This window comes from Pan paniscus, chromosome 10 (genome assembly GCF_029289425.2).
Source record: "Pan paniscus chromosome 10, NHGRI_mPanPan1-v2.0_pri, whole genome shotgun sequence".
Classification (NCBI taxonomy): domain Eukaryota; kingdom Metazoa; phylum Chordata; class Mammalia; order Primates; family Hominidae; genus Pan; species Pan paniscus.
Window position 1 is genome coordinate 108,362,711 of NC_073259.2, and position 22,060 is coordinate 108,384,770.

The window sequence follows — 22,060 nt, forward strand, 5'->3', positions numbered from 1 at the left end:
TAAAAAAACAACAACAACAACAAAAATAATATCTTCAGCGCCATAGAATAAATTTATATAGTAGATTCTAAGTTCCTTTTGGGCAGACATTATTTTTATTACGTTTTAACAGCTTTATTAAGATATAATTGGCATACAGTAAACTACACATATTCAAAGTATGTGGTTTTATAATTTCGACATACACTTACTTACCTGTGAAACCATCACCACGATCAAGATACTGCATCTATTTGTAACCCCCAAGAGCTTCCTCATACTCCTTGTAATCCCTGTCTCCTTTTCCTTGCAGTTTGTCTGTCCCTTGTCTCAGAAAATCACTGACCTGCTTTCTATCACTATGGGTAGATTTGCATTTTCTAGAATTTTATAAGTGGAATCATATGGTACCTATTCTTTTTCGGTCTGGCTTCTTTTAACCAACATAATTATTTGAGATTCACATGTTGTGTGTATCAATAGTTGATTCTTTTTTTTTTTAATTGCTGAGTAGTTTTATGAATATACCACAGCTAGTCCATTTGCCTGTTCATAATATTTGGGTTGTTTCTAGTTTTTGGCTACTGTGCATAAAGCTGCTATGAACATTCATGTACAAGTTTTTGTATGAACATACACATTCATTTCTCCTGATCAAGTACTTGGGAGAGGAATGGCTAGATCAAATAGTGTGTGTATGATTCACTTTTTAAGAAAATGATACTGTTTTCCATAGTGGTTGTGCCATTTTACATTTCTATCAGCAGCATATAAGAATTTCATTTTTTTCACATCTTTGCCAAAATCTGCTATCTTTGGTCTCTTTGGTATCAGTCATTCTAACAGGTGTGCGGTAGTATCTCATAGTGCTTTTAATTTGTATTTCTCTGATCAATAATGATAGCGAGCATCTTTTCATATGCTTCTTTGCCATCTGAATATCTTTTTAGGTGAAATATCTCTTCAGATACTTTGCCCATTTTTTTGAGGGGTTGTTTTCTTATTGACTTACGTGTGGACACAGTACATAATTTACATAATTTACAAAGATTTTCTCCCAATCTGGCTTATCTTGTCATTCTCTTAGCTGTATTTTTTAAAGAATTGTGGCAAAATACCATCTTAACCATTTTTAAAAATTATTTTTAATTTTTGTGGGTACATAGTAGGTATATATACTTATACATGAGATACTTTGATACAGGCATGCAATGCATAATAATTGCATCATGGAAAATGGGGCATCCATCTCCTCAAGCATTTATCCTCTGTATTACAATCCATTATACTCCTTTAGCTATTTTTAAATGTACAATTAAATTATTATTGACTTTAGTCACCCTGTTGTGCTAGCAAGTTCTAGGTCTTATTCATTTTTTTCTAACTATTGTTTTTGTACCCATTAACCATCCCTACTTTCCCCCACCTCCCTCAACTGCCCTTCCCAGCCTCTGGTAACCATCCTTCTACTCTCCATCTCCATGAGTTCAATTGTTTTGATTTTTAGCTCCTACAAATAAGGGAGAACATTCAAAGTTTGTCTTTTTGTCCCTGAGTTATTTTGCTTAACATAACGACACCCAGTTCCATCTATGTTGTTGCAAATGACAAGATCTCCTCCTTTTTTATGACTGAATAGTACTCCATTGTGTATATGTACCATATTTTCTGTATCTGTTCATCTGTTGATGGACACTTAGTTTGCCTCTAAATCTTGGTTATTGTGAATAGTGCTGCAACAAACATGGGAGTGCAGATATCTCTTTGCTATACGGATTTCCTTTTTACTTTTGAGAATATACCTAGGAGTGGGATTGCTGGATTGTATGGTAGCTCAAATTTTAGTTTTTTGAAGAACCTCCAAATTGTTCTGTATAGTTCTTGTACTAATTTACATCCCCGCCAACAGTGTACGAGGGTTCTATATTCTCCACATCTTCTCCAGCATTTGTTATTGCCTGTCTTTTGTATGAAGGCATTTTAATTTGGGTGAGATGATATCTCATTGTAGTTTTCATTCGTGTTTCTCTGATGATCATTGATGTTGGGCACCTTTTCTTATGCCTGTTTGCCATTTGTATGTCTTCTTTTTGAGAAATGTCTATTCAAATCTTTTGCCCATTTTTGATCAGATTATTAGTTTTTTTTTCGATGGAGTTGTTTGAACTTCTTATATATTCTGATTATTAATCCCTTGTCAGATGGGTCATTTGCAAACATTTTCTCCCACTCTGTGGGTTGTCTTTTCACTTTGTTGTTTATTTCATTTGATGTGCGCAAGCCTTTTAACTTGATGTGATCCCATTTGTCCGTTTTTGCTTCGGTTACCTGTACTTGTAGGGCATTACTCAAGAATTCTTTGAGGACAATGTGTATTCTGTAGCCATTGGTTGAAATGTTCTGTAAATATCTATTAGATCCATTTAATCTATGGTGCACATTAAGTCTGATGTTTCTTTGTTGATTTTCTGTCTGGAAGATTGGTCCAGAATTGCCTTCAAGAGCCTAGGCTTGGACTTGGGCACCTCAAGAACCCACTTGGTGCTCTTCCCTGCTATGGCCAAGCTGGTACCTAAGGTGCAAGACAAAGTTCCCTTTGCTTTTCCTCTGCTTTCTCAAATAAAGGGAGTCTTTCACCATAGCCACCACAGCTGGGAATGTGCTGGGTCACCGCCCTGAAGCCAGCACAGCCCAAGACCCATGGCGTACTATGTGGGTATCACTATTGGTTATTCAGGGCCCGATGGCTCTTTAATCAGCAGGTGATGAATCCCGCCAGGACTGGGTCCTTCCCTTCAAGGCAGCGGGTCCCCTTTGGCCTAGGTGTGTCTAGAAATGTCATCCATGAGCTAGGGTCTAGATTGGGGCCCTTAAGACTGCCTGGTGCTGTATTCTACTGTGGCTGAGCTGTTACCTAAATGCAAGACAAAGTCCTTTTTACACTTCACTCTCTTCTCTTCAGACAGAAGGAAGGAGACCCTTTTGTTGCTGCCAGCTACATTGCCTGGGGTTGGGTGGGGGAGGTGGTGCAAGCACTCCCTTATCTGTCCCAGTTGTTGTCTCCCTAGATCTCCCTAGGACACTTGCCATCCTAGTCAGTTGACTCTAAGCCCAGCCCAGGACTAAGAGTTGCATAGAAATTGCAGTGCTTTACAATTTGGTATGTTTTTGCAGTGGCTGGTACCGGTTTTTCCTTTCCATATTTAGTGCTTTCTTCAGGAGCTCTTGTAAGGCAGGCCTGGTGGTGACAAAATCTCGCAACTTTTGCTTGTCTGTGTAGGATTTTATTTCTCCTTCACTTATGAAGGTTAGTTTGGCTGGATATGAAATTCTGGGTTGAAAATTCTTTTCTTTAAGAATATTGAATATTAGCCCCCACTGTCTTCTGGCTTGTAGGGTTTCTGCAGAGAGATCTGCTGTTAATCTGATCAGCTTTTCTTTGTGGGTAACCCGACCTTTCTCTCTGGCTTAACATTTTTTCCTTCATTTCAACCTTGGTGAATCTGATAATTATGTGTCTTGAGGTTGCTCTTCTCAAGAAGTATCTTTGTGGTGTTCTCTGTATTTCCTGAATTTGAATGTTGGCCTGTCTTGCTAGGTTGGGGAAGTTCTTCTGGATAACATCCTGAAGAGGATTTTCCAACTTGGTTCCATTCTCCTTGTCACCTTCAGGTACACCAGTCAAACGGAGGTTTGGTCTTTTCACATAGTCCCATATTTCTTGGAGGCTTTGTTCATTCCTTTTCATTCATTTTTCTCTAATCTTGTCTTGATGCTTTATTTCATTAAGTTGATCTTCAGTCTCTGATATCCTTTCTTCCGCTTGATCGATTCAGCTATTAATAATTGTGTATGCTTCACGAAGTTCTCATGCTGTGTTTTTCAGCTCCATCAGGTCATTTATGTTCTTCTCTAAACTGGTTATTCTAGTTAGCAATTCCTCTTTTTCAAGGTTCCTAGCTTCCTTGCATTGGGTTAGAACATGCTCCTTTAGCTCGGAGGAGTTTGTTTTTACTTACCTTCTGAAGCCTACTTCTGTCAATTCGTCAGACTTATTCTCTGTCCAGTTTTGTTCCCTCACTGGTAAGGAGTTGTGATCCTTTGGAGGAGAAGAGGCATTCTGGTTTTTGGAATTTTCAGCCTTTTGGCGCTGTTTTTTCCTCATCTTCATGGATTTATCTACCTTTGGTCTTTGACGTTGGTGACCTTCAAATGGGGTTTTTGTGTAGATGTCCTTTTTGTTGATGTTGATGCTTTCTGTTGATTCTTTTCTGTTTGTTAATTTTCCTTCTAACAGTCAGGCCCCTCTGCTGCATGTCTGTTGGAGTTTGCTGGAGGTCCACTCCAGACCCTGTTTGCCTGGGTATCACCAGCGGAGGCTGCAGAACAGCAAAGATTGCTGCCTAATCCTTCCTCTGGAAGCTTTGTCCTAGAGAGGCACCTGCCAGATGCCAGCCAGAGCTCTCCTGTATGAGGTGTCTGTCGACCCCTGCTGGGAGGTGTCTCCCAGTCAGGAGGCACTGGGGTCAGGGACACACTTGATGAGGCAGTCTGTCCCTTAGCAGAGCTCGAGTGCTGTGCTGGGAGATCCGCTGCTCTCTTTATAGCCAGTAGGCAGGAATGTTTAAGTCTCCTGAAGCTGTGCCCACAGCTGCCTCTTCCCTCAAATGCTCTGTCTCAGGGAAATGGGAGTTTTATGTATAAACCCCTGACTGGGGCTGCTGCCTTTCTTTCATAGATGCCCTGCCCAGAGAGGAGGAATCTAGAGAGCCAGTCTGGTTATAGTGGCTTTGCAGCTGCAGTGGGCTCTGCCCAGTGTGAACTTCTAGGCGGCTTTGTTTACACTGTGAGGGGAAAATCACCTACTGAAGCTTCAGTAATGGCAGACGCCTCTCCCCTCACCGAGCTCGAGTGTCCCAGGTTGATTTCAGACTGCTGTGCTGGCAGCAAGAATTTCAAGCCATTGGATCTTAGCTGGCTGGGCTCCTTGGGGGTGGGATCTGCTGAGCAAGACCACTTGGTTCCCTGGCTTCAGCCTCCTTTCCAGGGGAGTGAACGGTTCTATCTCGCTGGAGTTCTAGGCACCACTGGGGTTTGAAAAAAAAAAACTGCAGCCAGCTCGGTGTCTGCCCAAATGGCGCCCAGTTTTGTGCTTGAAACCCAGGGTCCTGGTGGTGTAGGTACCTGAGGGAATCTCCTGGTCTGCGGGTTGCAAAGACCGTGGGAAAAGCATAGTATCTGGGTCAGAATGCACCATCCCTCATGGGACATACAGTCTCTCATGGCTTCCCTTGGCGACAGGAGGGAGTTCCCTGACCCCTTGAGCTTCCCAGGTGAGGTGAAGCCACACTGTGCTTCAGCTTGCCCTCTGTGGGCTGCACCCACTGTCTACAGGCAAAACCAGCTAGCATCATAATGATAGGATCAAATTCACACATAACAATATTAACCTTAAATGTAAACGGGCTAAATGCCCCAATTAAAAGACACAGACTGGCAAATTGGATGAAGAGTCAAGACCCATCAGTGTGCTGTATTTAGGAGACTCATCTCACGTGCAAAGACACACATAGGCTCAAAATAAAGGAATGGAGGAGTATTTATCAAGCAAATGGAAAGCAAAAAAAAAAAAGCGGGGGTTGCAGTCCTAGCCTCTGATATAACAGCCTTTAAACCAACAAAGATCAAAAAAGACAAAGAAGGGCACTACATAATGGTACAGGGATCAATGCAACAAGAAGAGCTAACTATCCTAAATATATATGCATCCAATACAGGAGCACCCAGATACATAAAGCAAGTCCTTAGAGACCTACAAAGAGACTTAGACTCCCACGCAATAATAGTGGGTGACTTTAACACCCCATTGTCAATATTAGACAGATCAACGAGACAGAAAATTAACAAGGATATTCAGGACTTGAACTCAGCTCTGGACTAAGCGGCCCAAATAAACATCTACAGAACTCTCCATCCCAAATCAACAGAATATACATTCTTCTCAGCACCACATTGCAGTTATTCTAAAATTGACCACATAATTGGAAGTAAAACACGCCTCAGCAAATGCAAAAGAATGGAAATCCTAACAAACAGTCTCTCAGACCACAGTGCAATCAAATTAGAACTCAGGATTAAGAAACTCACTCAAAACCACACAACTACATGGAAACTGAAGAACCTGCTCCTGAATGACTACTGGGTAAATAACGAAATTAAGGCAGAAATAAATAAGTTCTTTGAAACCAATGAGAACAAAGACACAACATACCAGAATCTCTGGGACACAGCTAAAGCAGTATGTAGAGGGAAATTTATAGCACTAAATGTCCACAGGAGAAAGGAGAAAAGATTTAAAATCAACATCCTAACGTCACAATTAAAAGAAAAGCAAGAGCAAACAAATTCAAAAGCTAGCAGAAGACAATAAATAACTAAGATTAGAGCAGAACCAAAGGAGATAGAGACATGAAAAACCCTTAAAAATAAATCAGTGAATCTAGGAGCTGGGGTTTTTTTTTTTTTTTAAAGATTAACAAAATAGACTGCTAGCCAGACTAATAAAGAAGAAAAGAGAGAATAATCAGACACAATAAAAAATGATAAAGGGGATATCACCACTGATCCCACAGAAATACAAACTACCATCAGGAATACTATAAATCCTTCTATGCAAATAAACTCGAAAATCTAGAAGAAATGGATAAATTCCTGGACACATACACCCTCCCAAGACTAAACCAGGAAGAAGTCAAATCCCTGAATAGACCAATAACAAATTCTGAAATTGATATAGTAATTAATAGCCTACGAACCGAAAAAAGCCCAAGACCAGACGGGTTCACAACCAAATTCTACCAGAGGTAGAAGGAACTGGTACCATTCCTTCTGAAACTATTCCAAACAATAGAAAAAGAGGGACTCCTCCCTAACTCATTTTATGAGGCCACCATCATCCTGATACCAAAACCTGGCAGAGCTACAACAAAAGAAGAAAATTTCAGGCCAATATCCCTGATGAACACTGATGCAAAAATCCTCAATAAAATACTGAAAAACCAAATCCAGCAGCACATCAAAAAGCTTATCCACCACGATCAAGTCGGCTTCATCCCTGGGATGCAAGGCTGGTTCAACATATGCAAATCATTAAATGTTATCCATCACATAAACAGAACCAATGACAAAAACCACATGATTATATCAATAGTTGCAGAAAAGGCCTTTGATAAAATTCAACACCACTTCATGCTAAAAACTCTCAATAAACTAGGTTTTGATAGAACATATCTCAAAATAATAAGAGCCATTTATGACAAACTCAAAGCCAGTATCATACTGAATGGGTAAAAGCTGGAAGCATTCCCTTTGAAAACTGGCACAAATGCCCTCTCTCACCACTCCTATTCAACATTGTATTGGAAATTCTGGCCAGGGCAATCAGGCAAGAGAATGAAATAAAGGGTATTCAGATAGGAAGAGAGGAAGTCAGATTGTCTCTGTTTGCAGATGACATGATGGTATATTTAGAACACTCCATTGTCTCAGCTCAAAATCTCCTTATGCTGATAAGCAACTTCAGCAAAGTCTCAGGATACAAAATCAATAAAAAATAACAAGCATTCCTATGCAGCAATAACAGACAAACAGAGAGCCAAATCATAAGTGAACTCCGATTCACAATTGATACAAAGAGAATAAAATACCTAGGAATACAACTTACAAGGGATGTGAAGGACCTCTTCAAGGAGAACTACAAACCACTCCTGAAGGAAATAAGAGAGGACACAAACAAATGGAAAAACATTCCATGCACATGGATAGGAAGAATTAATATCGTGAAAATGGCCATACTGCCTGAAGTAATTTGTAGATTCAGTGCTATCCCCATCAAGCTACCATTGATTTTCTTCACAGAATTAGAAAAAAGTACTTTAAATTTCATATGGAACCAAAAAGAACCTGTATAGCCAAGACAAACCTAAGCAAAAAGAACAAAGCTGGAGTCATCATGCTACCTGACTTCAAACTATACTGTAAGGCTACAGTAACCAAAACAGCATGGTACTGATACCAAAACAGATATATAGACCAATAGAACAGAACAGAGGCCTCAGAAACAATGCCACACATCTACAACCATCTGATCTTTGACAAACCTGACAAAAACAAGCAATGGGGAAAGGATTTCCTATTTAATGAATGGTGTTGGGAAAACTGGCTAGCCACATGCAGAAAACTGAAACTGGACCCCTTCCTTACACCTTATACAAAAATTAACTCAAGGTGGATTAAAGACTTAAACATAAGACCTAAATCCATAAAAACCCTAGAAGAAAACCTAGGCAATACCATTCAGGACTTAGGCATGGGGAAAGACTTCATGACTAAAGCACCAAAAGCAATGGCAACAAAAGCCAAACTTGACAAGTGGGATCTAATTAAACTAAAGAGCTTTTGCACAGCAAAAGAAACTATCATCAAAGTGAACAGGCAACCTACAGAATGGGAGGAAAATTTTGCAATCTATCCATCTGACAAAGGGCTAATATCCAGAATCTACAAGGAACTTAAACAAATTTACAAGAAAAAACAACCCCATCAAAAAGTGGGCGAAGCATATGAACAGACACTTCTGAAAAGGACATTTATGCAGCCAACAAACATATGAAAAAAAGCTCATCATCACTGGTCATTAGAGAAATGCAAATCAAAACCACAGTGAGATACCATCTCATGCCAGTTAGAATGGCAATCATTAAAACATCAGGAAACAACAGATGCTGGAGAGGATGTGGAGAAATAGGAATGCTTTTACACTGTTGGTGGGGGTGTAAATTAGTTCAACCATTGTTGAAGACAGTATGGTGATTCCTCAAGGATCTAGAACCAAAAATACCATTTGACCCAGCAATCCCGTTACTGGGTATATATCCAAAGGATTATAAATGATTCTACTATAAAGACACATGCACACGTATGTTTATTGCAGCACTATTCACAGTAGCAAAGACTGGAACCAACCCAAATGCCCATCAATGATAGATTGGATAAAGAAAATGTGGCACATATACACCATGGAATACTATGCAGCCATAATAAAGGATGAGTTCACGTCCTTTGCAGGGACGTGGATGAAGCTGGAAACTATCATTCTCAGCAGACTAACACAGAAACAGAAAACCAAACACCGCATGTTCTCACTTATAAGTGGGAGTTGAACAATGAGAACACATGGACACTGGGAGGGGAGCATCACACACTGGGGCCTGTCTGGGGGTGGGGGACTAGGGAAGGGATAGCATTAGGAGAAATACCTAATGTAGGTGACTGGTTGATGGGTGCAGCAAACCACCATGGCACGTGTATACCTAGGTAAAAAAAACTGCACATTGTGCACATGTATCCCAGAACTTAAAGTGTAATAATTAAACAACAACAACAAAAAAGAAAGAAATTGCAGTCCTTGTGTAGTCCTAGAGTGCCTTTCAAGTTTATCTAGGTCCCCAGAACACTTTGGTCCATGGTGCAGAGGGCTGCCAAGAAACTCCAGTTCTGACCTCTGTGATGGGTGATTCCCATCTGGCTAGGTCTCGTTCAAATGCTCCCTTAGAGCATGTGTGCTAGTTGAGCCCAGCATGGCTTTGCTTTCTGCTGTTACAGGGTAGCACTGAGATCAATATAAAGTCTCCTAGTCACTACACTGTCCCCCAAGTGCACAGATTATGTCTCTATGCTGTACATCCCCAGTAAGGGACTGGGGAGAGATGGTGTAGGCAATTGAGGACTGACTGCTAACCAGCCATGAAAGAGCACTTCTTCAGTGCTTCTTTCAGTGATACGAAGTTAAAACCAGGTACTGTGAGTGCTCACCTGATTTTTGGTTATTTTGATTTGTGTGTGTGTGCAGCTAGTTTTTAAAATTTGGTGTTCCTGCGCAGGGAGGATATACAGTGTATATCCATCTTACTCTGCCCTCTTCCATCTTAACCATTTTTAAGTGTACATTTGAGTCCGTTCATTAAGTACATTCACATTGTCATGGAACCATCACCACCATACATCTCCACAATTGTTTTCATCTTAGCAATCTGAAACTCTGCCCCTGAAACAGTATCTCCTTATTCCTCCAACTCCTCCTCCCTTCCTGCCCCTGGCAACCACAATTATACTTTCTGTCTCTTTGAATTTGACTACTCTAGGTACTTCGTGTAAGTGGAATCATACAGTATTTGTTATTTTGTGATTGGCCTATGTTAGCATAATGTTCTCAAGGTTCATCCATGTTGTAGCATTTGTTGGAATTTCCTTCCTTTTAAAGGCTAAATAATATTCCATTATATGTATATGCATAGCAATTCATGTGTCCATTGATAGATGATAGTTGCTTATACACATTATAAGCAGCTTATGTGCCCAGTCATCTGTCAATGGACCTTGAATTGCTTCCACATTTTGGCTATTGTGAATAATGCTGCTGTGCAAATGAGTATACAAACATCTCTGTAAGACCCTGCTATCAGTTCTTTGCAGTATCTACCCAGAAATAGAATTGCTGGATCATACACTGATTCTATTTTTGGGGGGAACAATTATACTGTTTTACATAGCACCTATATTCCCACCAACAGTACACAAAGATTCTAGTTTCTCCATATCCTCACCAGCAGTTATTATTTTTTTCTCTCTATTTTAATTATCCCATGGTATGTAAAGATGTGGATTTTCTTTTTTCTTTCTCTTTTATTTTGTTTTTTTTTGGAGATGGCGTCTTGCTCTGTTGCCCAGGCTGGAGTTCAGTGGTGCAATCTCAGCTCACTACAACCACCACTTCCAGGTTCAAGTGATTCTTCTGCCTCAGCCTACCGAGTAGCTGGGTCTAGAGGCATGCGCCACCATGCCTGGCTGATTTTTGTGTTTTTAGTATTGACGGGGTTTCCCCATGTTGGCTAGGCTGGTCTCGAACTCCTGACCTGTGATCCGCCTGCCTCGGCCTCCCAAATGGCTGGGATTACAGGCATGAGCCACTGTGCACAGCCTGGATTTTCTCTTTTTTTAAATAGTAGCCATCCTCATGGATGTGAGGTGAGAGCTCACTGTGGTTTTGATTTGCATTTCCCTAATGGTTAGTGACTTCGAGCATCTTTTCATGTGTTTATTGGCCATTCATATGTCTTCCTTGGAATGTACGTTCAAGTCCTGGAAGTCAGTGTGCATTGGCTTGCCAAAAGCTACTCCTTGGAAACAGAAATCTAACCTTTAGTTTTGGTTGACACATTCCGTGGTGATGTCAGGGACAAATATAAAAATTACCAAATATTAATCCACTGTGAGAATAAGTGAACTTCAGTTGAATATTTGAAAACTGAGTATAATGCTATTCAGGAAAACTGAATTTCAATCTGAAGTGTATGTATATAAAAATCTTAATATTCACTGTCTGCAACTCAAGAATAAAAGATTCCCTCACTTTTCAAACTCAGGAACTGAATAAATTTGGACATCAAAGGATTCTTTATCTTTTCTTCTGTTTATATGCGTATAGGAAGGAACTTAATAAATAGGTGTACTCTGGTTTTATAACTAGATTTTTCTCACTAATCTTCAGATTGTTCTGGCAATTGACTACATCTGTGTATACTTTGGTATTTATGATGAAATTTGATTTTTAGCTGACACGCAAAACTTTTATTGTGAAGAGTAGCAATAATTATTATTTTTGTGAGACATTTTATTATAATTGAAAGGAGTTTTATTTAGTGTAAAATGTGTTTTTTCCATTTACAGGTTTCTGAAGGATTGTCATTCTTGCATAGCAGTGTGAAAATGGTGCATGGAAATATCACTCCTGAAAATATAATTTTGAATAAAAGTGGAGCCTGGAAAATAATGGGTTTTGATTTTTGTGTATCATCAACCAATCCTTCTGAACAAGAGGTAATGAAAGTTTTAGTCTTCTAATTTTTGAGGCCAGGGAAATTTTGATTGCATCTGGAATGGACTAGAAATAGGCTATGTGGTACAGTGGTATGTTTAGATATACAGCTTTATAGAAAATTTATAGTGTTCATTGCACTTAAGAGTATTCTTCGGCACATTACTACCACAGTAGTTAATGTTATTTGAGAAAAGGATGCCAGAGTTAAATAAATTTAAGAATTATTTGATTAAATAGGGGTTTTTTTTTTTCCTCAGGATGTCAAATGCAATAACACATGTGACTCTCTAGCAGTGTTTCCCGTTTATTGGGTCATGGAATATTCTTTAGGGAGCATAATAATAGCAGTGGCAATAGCTAACATTCTTATTGAAGCACTTTTCCACACACTTGCTCTGTACTTATTTAATCCTCACAATAACTCAGTGGGGTATAGGAATAATACAGATAAGTTAAGTAGGCTCAGAGAATAAAAGAACCTGCCTAAATTTAGGTAGATGGTAAGTGATAGAGCCAGAATTTGAACGCAGCCTTTCTGCTTCCAAAGCACCTTTTCTTAATGATTAGGATACCTGCCTATTCATACTTAGAGAAACACTGTATTAAATCAATTCTGCTTTGTATTGATTGGGTCTGCATGGCATAGAAGATCCTTGGTGATATGGCACCTTATGATCGTTGGTGATAGGTTTTTCTTATATGTAGTCGTTAGAGGGCCCGTGATTTGACCTAAGATTTGTAAGTTGAGCAGCCAGTTTTAAGGTAATCAGAACTAACTAGTATTGGTTGGATATATATCATGAGTGGGTCAGACACTGCTAGGTCAAACTTCCACACATTTGTTTAATCGTTACTACAATCTTTTGAACTTTTTAACTAAATCACATAGCTAATTAGTGAAAGAACAAATTGCAAACAACAGTCTCTATCTGAGCTCATACAACTTTTGAAGCCTGTGTATCATAAAACATGAGCCAGACCTTCACATGTTCATATTACATATTACAGTGATAATTTGTCTTCCGGAAGAGACTCCAGTAATCTCAGTTGTAACGGTTCTTATTTCTCATTTTGTTGCATGGACTTTTTTACATTTGGGAATTTGGGAATTTTGGGGTTGAAGGCGTGATGGCATTTTTACTTGCATGACCGAGTAGAAATTTAAAGATAGATTACTACTGCTTGATAGTTGTTTGGTTGAATTTGAAGTAACCCATGTAATTCCTTTTCTTACTACAGCCTAAATTTCCTTGTAAAGAATGGGACCCAAATTTACCTTCATTGTGTCTTCCAAATCCTGAATATTTGGCTCCTGAATACATACTTTCTGTGAGCTGTGAAACAGCCAGTGATATGTATTCTTTAGGAACTGTTATGTATGCTGTATTTAATAAAGGGAAACCTATATTTGAAGTCAACAAGCAAGATATTTACAAGAGTTTCAGTAGGCAGTTGGATCAGGTATTTGCCTATAAATAATTTGCTTGCATTAAAAAATTTATTAAATGTGTCTTTGATTTTTTTCCAAAATGTGTTCAGGAAATTCTTTAAATGACATGAGTATCTCATTTTAAGTTTGCATAAGATCAGCTTAATAATTTATTATATTTTTATTTTAACAAATTTTTAAGTAACGCAGACTAGGCCAGGTGCTCTGGCTCACGCCTGTAATCCCAGCACTTGGGGAGACCCAAGGCGGGTGGATCACTTGAGGCCAGGAGTTCGAGACCAGCCTGGGTAACGTGGCCAAACCACTTCTCCACAAAAAAAAAAAAATAGAAAAAGTTAGCTGGGCTTGGTGGCACATGCCTGTAGTCCCAGCTACTTGGAAGGCCGAGCAGGGTGGGAGGATCACTTGAGCCTGGGAGTTTGGGGCTGCAGTGAGCTATGATTGTGCCACTGCATGCCAGCCTGGGGTGACAGAGTGAGACCCTGTCTCAAAAAAATATTTTTTTCAAATAAATAAAGAGGACTAGTTAAAATTTGTTACAGAACTTTAGTCATGGCATTTGAGTAAATATAAATACTGGAACATTTTACTGTAGGAATAGAAACAATTTTGGGTATTAAAGATAAGGGTTTTGTTTTGCAACAATAGAATTAACAGTGTGTTTAAAATGTAGTCAGTATGTTTGTAGTAAAATATTGAGTAAATTTTTAAATGTTTTCTTAAATGTATATGTCTTTTTAAATATTTTATACTCATTTAATGTTAATACTCTTTTGAATAGTTGAGTCGTTTAGGATCTAGTTCACTTACAAATATACCTGAGGAAGTTCGTGAACATGTAAAGCTACTGTTAAATGTAACTCCGACTGTAAGACCAGATGCAGATCAAATGACAAAGGTGAGTACATGTGGATTTCTGCCTAAGACGGAGGAACAAAAAATGAGTTGAAGTAGATTAAGTTTTTGGGTTTTAAAAAAATGTTTTTCCTCAGAGATCCCTGTTCTGAGATTAAGTTCTTCTAAAGCAACAGTCAGATACAGCCCCAAATAACATCTGTATCCTTGAATGTATTAAATATTCAATTTTGCTTAATCTTACACAGCTAAATATGTACGTAATTGCTCTGATAGAAAATTAAGATTTCAAATAAGCAGAGTGCTAACAGTCACAATTAAGTAAACAGATGTTCTAGACTCTTAGAGAATTCATAGTCCTTTATTTCACTCATATAACCATGGATTTTTTTTTTTTTTTTTTTTTTTTAGACAGAGTTTCACTCTGTCACCCAGGCTGGAGTGTAGTGGCACCATCTCCACTCACTGCAACCTCCACCTCCCAGGTTCAAGCAATTCTCATGCCTCAGCCTCCCAAGTAATTGGGATTACAGGCCCCCACCACCACACCTGGCTAATTTTTGTATTTTTGGTAGAGACAGCATTTCACCATTTTGGCTAGGCTGGTCTTGTCCTGACCTCAGGTGATCTGCCTGCCTCGGCCTCCAGAAGTGTTGGGATTATAGGCATGAGCCACCGTGCCCGGGCCAACCATGGATTTTAACTAATAACTGGTATTTTTATGCCTTCAAATTATTTTATTTAATCTTTCAGTATTTTAGACTTACATAAAAGAAAGTTTTTACCCAGCCAATTCACAGGTACAGATTCCAAAGATTTGAACTTGAAAAAGAATTTATTTTCTTATTCAGAGTTTTATAATTAGAATTTCTAAGGTGATCTTCAGCATTTTGCTTAATGTTTCTGAGTATTTTTTTACCATATTGTGACAGTTTCAGATATGAGAAGTACTTTCAATTTAACATTTATCAAAATACTTTATTTCCATTTTTTTTAGATTCCCTTCTTTGATGATGTTGGTGCAGTAACACTGCAATATTTTGATACCTTATTCCAAAGAGATAATCTTCAGAAATCACAGTTTTTCAAAGGACTGCCAAAGGTTCTACCAAAACTGCCCAAGGTTTGTTATTGTTAGTTTCTTATTAATAATCAGGATTTTAGAAGTTAAAGTTTATTTTGACTTACTACCATAACTCTTCCAAGAAAATAATATAACTTTGCCTGAGGTACATAAATGACTATAAAACACTGCCAACTGAAGCCAAAAGTTCAATGGACCTTTTTTTGCATGGTCCAAAAATAAATAGGCTAAAAAATTTAGAAGGATACTAACTAGGCAGAGACAGTAGTTGGATATTAAAGGTCAGAAGAAGAGTCCATAAGCTATCATGTGGAGTTCATTGTCTCACCAGCAGTTAAAGGGGTACTTCTGTTGATGTTAGCCTTTCCAATTCCTTTACTCCTTTTCTGACTTATTAAATAATGAGTGTAATACAGTTTTTAAAATGTTGGTGAATGCTGAAGAGGCACTGGTTGGAATACTAATAATTCCTGGTTGTAAAAACATTTCCAGTGTTTAATCTATCAGATATTCGTTAGTTACCTACTGTTTGTCTGACTCTTTACTTAGATGCTATGGAGAGTAAAGAGGAGGCATAAAATACTGTCCCTGCTCTCAGGCCCTTATAGTAAGTGTAGCTAGGGTTAACGTGTGAAACAGTTAACAGTACATGATAGTGTTTATGTTGTGTGGTATGAATCATAAGTAATGAAGGAATCAAGAGGAGAAACAAACATAGCGGTGGAGACTAATTAGGGTAAGTTTCCTACAGGTAGGGTGACCGTGTGTCCCCTTTTACCCATGACCTTTCCAGTTTATGCTATTTATTCTTGCATAATTAGCAATAGCATCCCACTTTACTCTCAAAATATACCAGTTTCAACCATAAATTGTATGGTCACGTTACCTAAAGGGATTAGAGGTTTTAGACTTTAGTGTTAACTAATACTAAAAACCTTTAATAAATTTTATTTTTTTATAAAAAACATTTTTGCCTTTCAGCGTGTCATTGTGCAGAGAATTTTGCCTTGTTTGACTTCAGAATTTGTAAACCCTGACATGGTACCTTTTGTTTTGCCCAATGTTCTACTTATTGCTGAGGAATGCACCAAAGAAGAATATGTCAAATTAATTCTACCTGAACTTGGCCCTGTGTTTAAGCAGCAGGAGCCAATCCAGGTATGTTATAGATATTTTTGTGTATTTATCTACTGTTATTTATGATTGTGACTATCACTGAAAACAAAAGGAATGAATATATGACTTAAAAAAAACTGAGGTAAGTGTATGAGACTTTCTTTTCCATTAGTCAGAAAGCTGCTTTACATGTTTGAACCAAACTATTTTTAAAATTATGATTGAACTTTGCAGTTAAATGTCTGTAGCTCTCCATAAGTTACTATCTCAGAAGATAAACTGCAATGAAATTTTGCATGTGTTATACTGTTCTTTATGTACCATATATATACTTTGTAGAAAGTTACAGGTTTAGGAAAATAAATACTTGTTTTTCTCTTGCACTTTGAAGTATTTGAAGTATTTTTGATTATTTTGTTATTTAAGTCTTTAATATGTAGGTGCTTTGTGCCAGTTGTTTCTCTCCATTTTATTGCTAATAACTACTTCCACTAGAATAGGAAAATGCTTACAGCACCATGGGAATAATGTGTGTATGTATTGTAAGTGAAAAAAGTAATCAGTCTCTCATGTATATAATATATATTTGCTAGATTGAAGGTAATGTTGGATTTAAGAGCAGTAGAGTCACACACCTGGGTTGAATTGGGGCTTCTTTATCTCCTTACTTGAAGTATGACTTGTGTCATTGCCGTCTTAAAGCTTCTATTTCCTCATTTCTAAAATGAAAAGGATTGTTGAGATTAAATGAAATTTTCTGGCACATAGCAGGTATTATTACATGTTTCTAGCATTGTATAGGAATAGCTTATTAGTTATATATCAACTATGTAATTTAATGGTTTTATGATTCTTTGTAGTCCTTCCCTTGAAAGGAGGGGAACAGAAGGAAGTATGTGGTGGTAAGGTGAGAATTTCTGTGAATTAGGGAAAGAACAAGTGAGGGAGCTGTAGCCTGTGAAGCAGGGTTCCCCCAAATGGTCAAGGTGTCATGAGGGAAAGTTGGTGGAGCCACTGTTCCCTAAGCTATGCATCAGTCAAGATAGTACCCTAAGGATCCTATAATCTGAATTCTTATTTGCCTCCATTCTTTTTTCTCTTAGTTGTCCAGTTAAAAATACCTTTTGGGCCAGGTGCAGTGGCTCACGCTTGTAATCCCAGTTCTTTGTCGTGTCAAAGCAGGCAGATTGCTTGAGCCCAGGAGTTCAAGACCAGCCTGGGCAACATGGTGAAACCCTGTCTCTTCAAACAAATACAAAAATAAGCCAGGTGCCTGCCTGTGGTCCCAGCTACTCAGGAGGGTGAGGTGGGAGGATAACCTGAGCCCTGGGAGGTCGAGGCTGCGGTAAGCTATGATCGCGCCACTGCGCTCCAGCCTGGGTGACAGAGTGAGTGAGGCCCTGTCTCAAAAAAAAAAAAAAGAAAAAGTTTCTTCCAAATATTCTTCCCTGAGTCTTGGCAAAACTAATTTCTGTATAAATAGAAGGGGCAGTATGTTCCTTATAATTTAGGTATGTGGAAGAATGACCAGGGACAACTTAAAAACATTTTTTTCTAAAATAAAAAAAATTTTTTTTAAGAGATAGGGTCTTGCTATGTTGCCTTGGCTGGACTTAACTTCTGGGCTCAAGCAATTCCCCTGTTTCAGCCGCCCAAATAGCTGGGACTGCAGGTGTGTGCCACTGCACCTGGCGTCTAGAATTTTTTCTTATACTCCTTCTCAGTTCTGTACTTTCTTTTTCTCTTGAGCTTCATAGAAGCCAAGTGATGGACTTTACTTCTTTGGGATATCTCACTTTACTGGCTTTTTTCACCCTGTAGCTTTCCAGATAGTTGGTATGTGTGGGCAAGTGATAGATTACTGTAGATATGTGAGAGGAGATTAGTCTTTATTTAATTAACATTTAAACTCAGAGCAGATGTTAAATATTGTGCCTCCAGAAATGTAAGAGACTTGATTTGTGTGTTTTTGTCTTCCACGCATTCAGGCTAGCAACATGGTGAGTGTCAAAATATATGAGTTATTCTTTTGAAGAAGCTTTACATTTGGCATATATTGAATCTCTTAAAGATTTCAGGTTTTAATACATTGTTTCCGTTTTCTAAACAGATTTTGTTAATTTTCCTACAAAAAATGGATTTGCTACTAACCAAAACCCCTCCTGATGAGATAAAGAACAGTGTTCTACCCATGGTTTACAGAGCACTAGAAGCTCCTTCCATTCAGATCCAGGTACAGTATCTGATTTGTTTTTCTTTAATGATGATTTTGATTCTTAAAGCAGAAGAAGAGGTATAAAGTACATTTTGGATTTAAGTCATGAAATACATAACTCAATAGTAAATATATTTATCTTTTGAATCACATTATTGATATACTGTAACTAAAATATATTCACTCCTAACTAATTTAAAGAATCAGTGTATTGTAAGTGAAAAAAGTAATCAGTCTGTGTACATAATACCTGCATTCTGAGGTAGATTTGTTGCTTTTATTTATCAGAAATGTACTATTATGGAAGAAGATTTGATATGTTGTAGTTTGTATTATTGTATACCTTCATCTTTCTGCTTCTTTCTAAACTGATAATTATGAACAAAAATTCCGAAGATGCATGTGCCTTTTTCTTTTCTTTCTTTTTTTTTTTTTTTGAGACTGAGTCTCGCTCTGTCGCCCAGGCTGGAGTGCAGTGGCACAATCTCGGCTCACTGCAACCTCCGCCTCCTGAGTTCAAGCAATTCTCCTGCCTCAGCCTCCCTAGTAGCTGGAACTACAGGTGCCTGTCACCACACCCGGCTAATTTTTGGTATTTTTAGTAGAGACAGGGTTTCGCCATTTTGGCCAGGCTGGTCTCGAACTCCTGACCTCAGGTGGTCCTCGTGCCTCAGCCTCCCAAAATACTGGGATTATAAGCCTGAGCCACCGTGCGTGGCCACATGTGCCTTTTTCTCATGAAAACATTGAGTAGGTATTTTCCCATACTCATAATTTTCCTTCTTGCTTGGTAACTCAGTTTTCTATGTAGAGATGCTGTTTCTTCTGCAATGAAGTTAATTTGTACAGCAGGTAGATGGAAAAGCAGACAGTAATTTAGTGTGACCATTCTTAATGCATGTATAGTCATAACTTTTGTTCCACAAAGGCCATCTTAAAACACCATATACTTTGCCAAACTGTTAGTTTTGTAGTCTTTGCGATTAAAATTTTAGTTCTATGAGTTCTTTGTCTGAAAGAAATTCTGGATCACTATTAAAAGTGTAATTTAGTTTTTTCACTTTGAAAATACATACTTATGTTAAGAACATCTCACTGCAGGATGGTTTTGTAGTAAAAGCTTATAGTCTCTGCTAGTATAGACATTTTAATAAAATAGGATTTTTTTTTAAGTTATTTACTCTAAAGTTAATATGAACCTAATACTACATATTTAAGGTCACTTTTTGGACTTAATTCAGTCTTTGTCTGCTAAGTTATTTCGTTTGTTCAAGGCTGTGAGGTTGATGTTAACATTTTTTTCCTTATAATTAGATTTGCCTTCTTAAAGGTGAGGGTATGCTGCCTTTGTCCAAATGACATGGATGAGTGGGGAAGGTGTGTCTACCTCTATTTCTTAGTTCTTTCTAAAGAAATTGTGAATTATAGCCTCACAAAACATTCCCACAGGCTCTGTGCAGCCAAACTTGTTTTATATTTAGTGATATTAAAGAAGAGGGAGGGGAAGATTAAGTGACATGAAATCCATTTTTCTTTATAGTTAATTTGACCAATAAGTGTCAGCAAGTATTTTATTGAAGTAGTATATAATTCAGATTGACTTTTGTAACTTTGCTAAGATTTGGAAACCAGCATTTCTTCCTTTGTTTTTCCAGGCTGGAGTGCAGTGGCGCAATCTTGGCTCACTGCAACCTCCGCCTCCTGGGTTCAAGCAGTTCTCGTGTCTCAGCCTCCCAGGTACCTGGGATTGCATGCATGGGCGACCATGCCTGGCTAATTTTTTTTGTATTTTTAGTAGAGATGGGGTTTCACCATGTTGGCCAGGTTGGGGAAACCAGCATTTCTGGTATCATTCAGTGTAAGTCTTTAGTCATGAAATTAGCACTGCTTAGTTGATAAAGCATATCTAAACAATTAGGAGAATCCTAGAGAAAGCAAGAAATAAGAAATCTTTTCCTCCAGGTTCTTGCAAATAGTAGGCTAGAAAGTAACATCTGAAATTCATTTTTAAATTGAAATTTTTAAAGTTAAGTTTGATTAGAAATATTTAAGAGGCTACAGATGGTTCTGAAAACATTTGGACAGGTAGAAGATGGTTTGCAAAAGGTAGGGTTCTTAAAAAGAGGCATTATAAACATGTATATCAGACACAATTTTTGAAAATTAATTTACCTTTTAAATGGATATCGAAGTTATCTTCATCACCGCCACCCACCACCCATTATAAAGTGTAAAATAAACAGAAGTTTCTGAGAATTTGCTAATTAGACTCCTTTGAGGTTTGATTTTGTGTTTTGCAATCTCCTGTTATTAAAATAGTTCCTCATCCCGGCTGTTATTAAGTTCCTCATCCCGGGCTGGGTGCGGTGGCTCATGCCTGTAATCCCAGTGCTTTAGGAGGCCAAGGCAGGCGGATCACCTGAGGTCAGGAGTTCAAGACCAGCCTGGCCAACATGGCGAAACCCCGTCTCTACTAAAAAAAATACAAAAATTAGCTGGGTGTGGTGGCGGGTACCTGTAATCCCAGCTACTCAGGAGGCTGAGGCAGGGAGAATTGCTTGAACCCGGGAGGCAGAGGATGCAGTGAGCTGAGATCGTGCCACTGCACTCCAGCCTGGGCGACAGAGTGAGACTCCGTCTCAAAAATAAATAAATAAATAAATAAATAAATAAATAAATAAATAAATAAAGTTCCTCATCCTGTCTCCTCTTCGGGAGAGAGCTCTCCCTATGTTAGCTAAGTGATTTAGACAGAATTTAAGATTTGCCTCTTTGTAACCTCCTGCTATGAGTTTGATTGGACAGCATGGCACTTTCCAGTCGCTTTTTAATAATACAGGTGTTAGGGGGTCCTTTCCTGTAAGTCTGCCTATCTCTGTCTCTCTGTCTTAAAGCCTGATCTTCTGTAAGGAAGCTCCTTACGGGAACATAGGAACATAGTGTCCCACTGACTGCTTACACTTGCCCATTCTCTTCTCCCATCTGTGGTCCTTAATTAATTAATTAATTTATTTATTTTTGAGACAGGCTTTCACTCTGTTGCCCAGGCTTGAGTGCAGTGGCCCAGGCTTGAGTGCAGTGGCACAATCTTAGCTCACTGTGGCCTTGACCTCCCACGCTCTCTCAGGCTCAAATGATCCTCCCTCAGCCTCCATAGTAGCAGGGACCACAGGAACATACACTACCATACCTGGCTCATTTTAAAATTTTATCAATCACTTAATTATTAATAGTTCTGAGTGGATACAAACAATTAACTCTCTTACATTTGCCTTTTGGAAGCCTAAGAATAAGTTAAAGCAAATAAAATATATCCAGTGTTCTGATAACAGATTCTTAGTAGTTAATTTATTTCTGTCTTCTAACTATAAATGGATGTCTTGAAGTTTGCCAGTATTTTCAGTAGTATCCTTCCTAATTCAC

General features: G+C 38.4%; 1 protein-coding gene across 3 annotated transcripts in view; it reads left to right on the forward strand.

Moving 5' to 3' along the window:
- The window catches only part of SCYL2 (SCY1 like pseudokinase 2), a 71,716-nt gene that overhangs the window by 29,570 nt on the left and 20,086 nt on the right, over window positions 1-22,060 (forward strand). For all 3 annotated transcript variants that reach the window (XM_008958038.6, XM_003832603.7, XM_055096024.2), the window contains exons 5-10: window positions 11,767-11,916; window positions 13,157-13,378; window positions 14,149-14,265; window positions 15,220-15,345; window positions 16,288-16,464; window positions 18,533-18,655. In XM_008958038.6, the coding sequence (XP_008956286.3) occupies window positions 11,767-11,916; window positions 13,157-13,378; window positions 14,149-14,265; window positions 15,220-15,345; window positions 16,288-16,464; window positions 18,533-18,655 (915 nt within the window). The remainder of the gene's footprint in view (window positions 1-11,766; window positions 11,917-13,156; window positions 13,379-14,148; window positions 14,266-15,219; window positions 15,346-16,287; window positions 16,465-18,532; window positions 18,656-22,060) is intronic.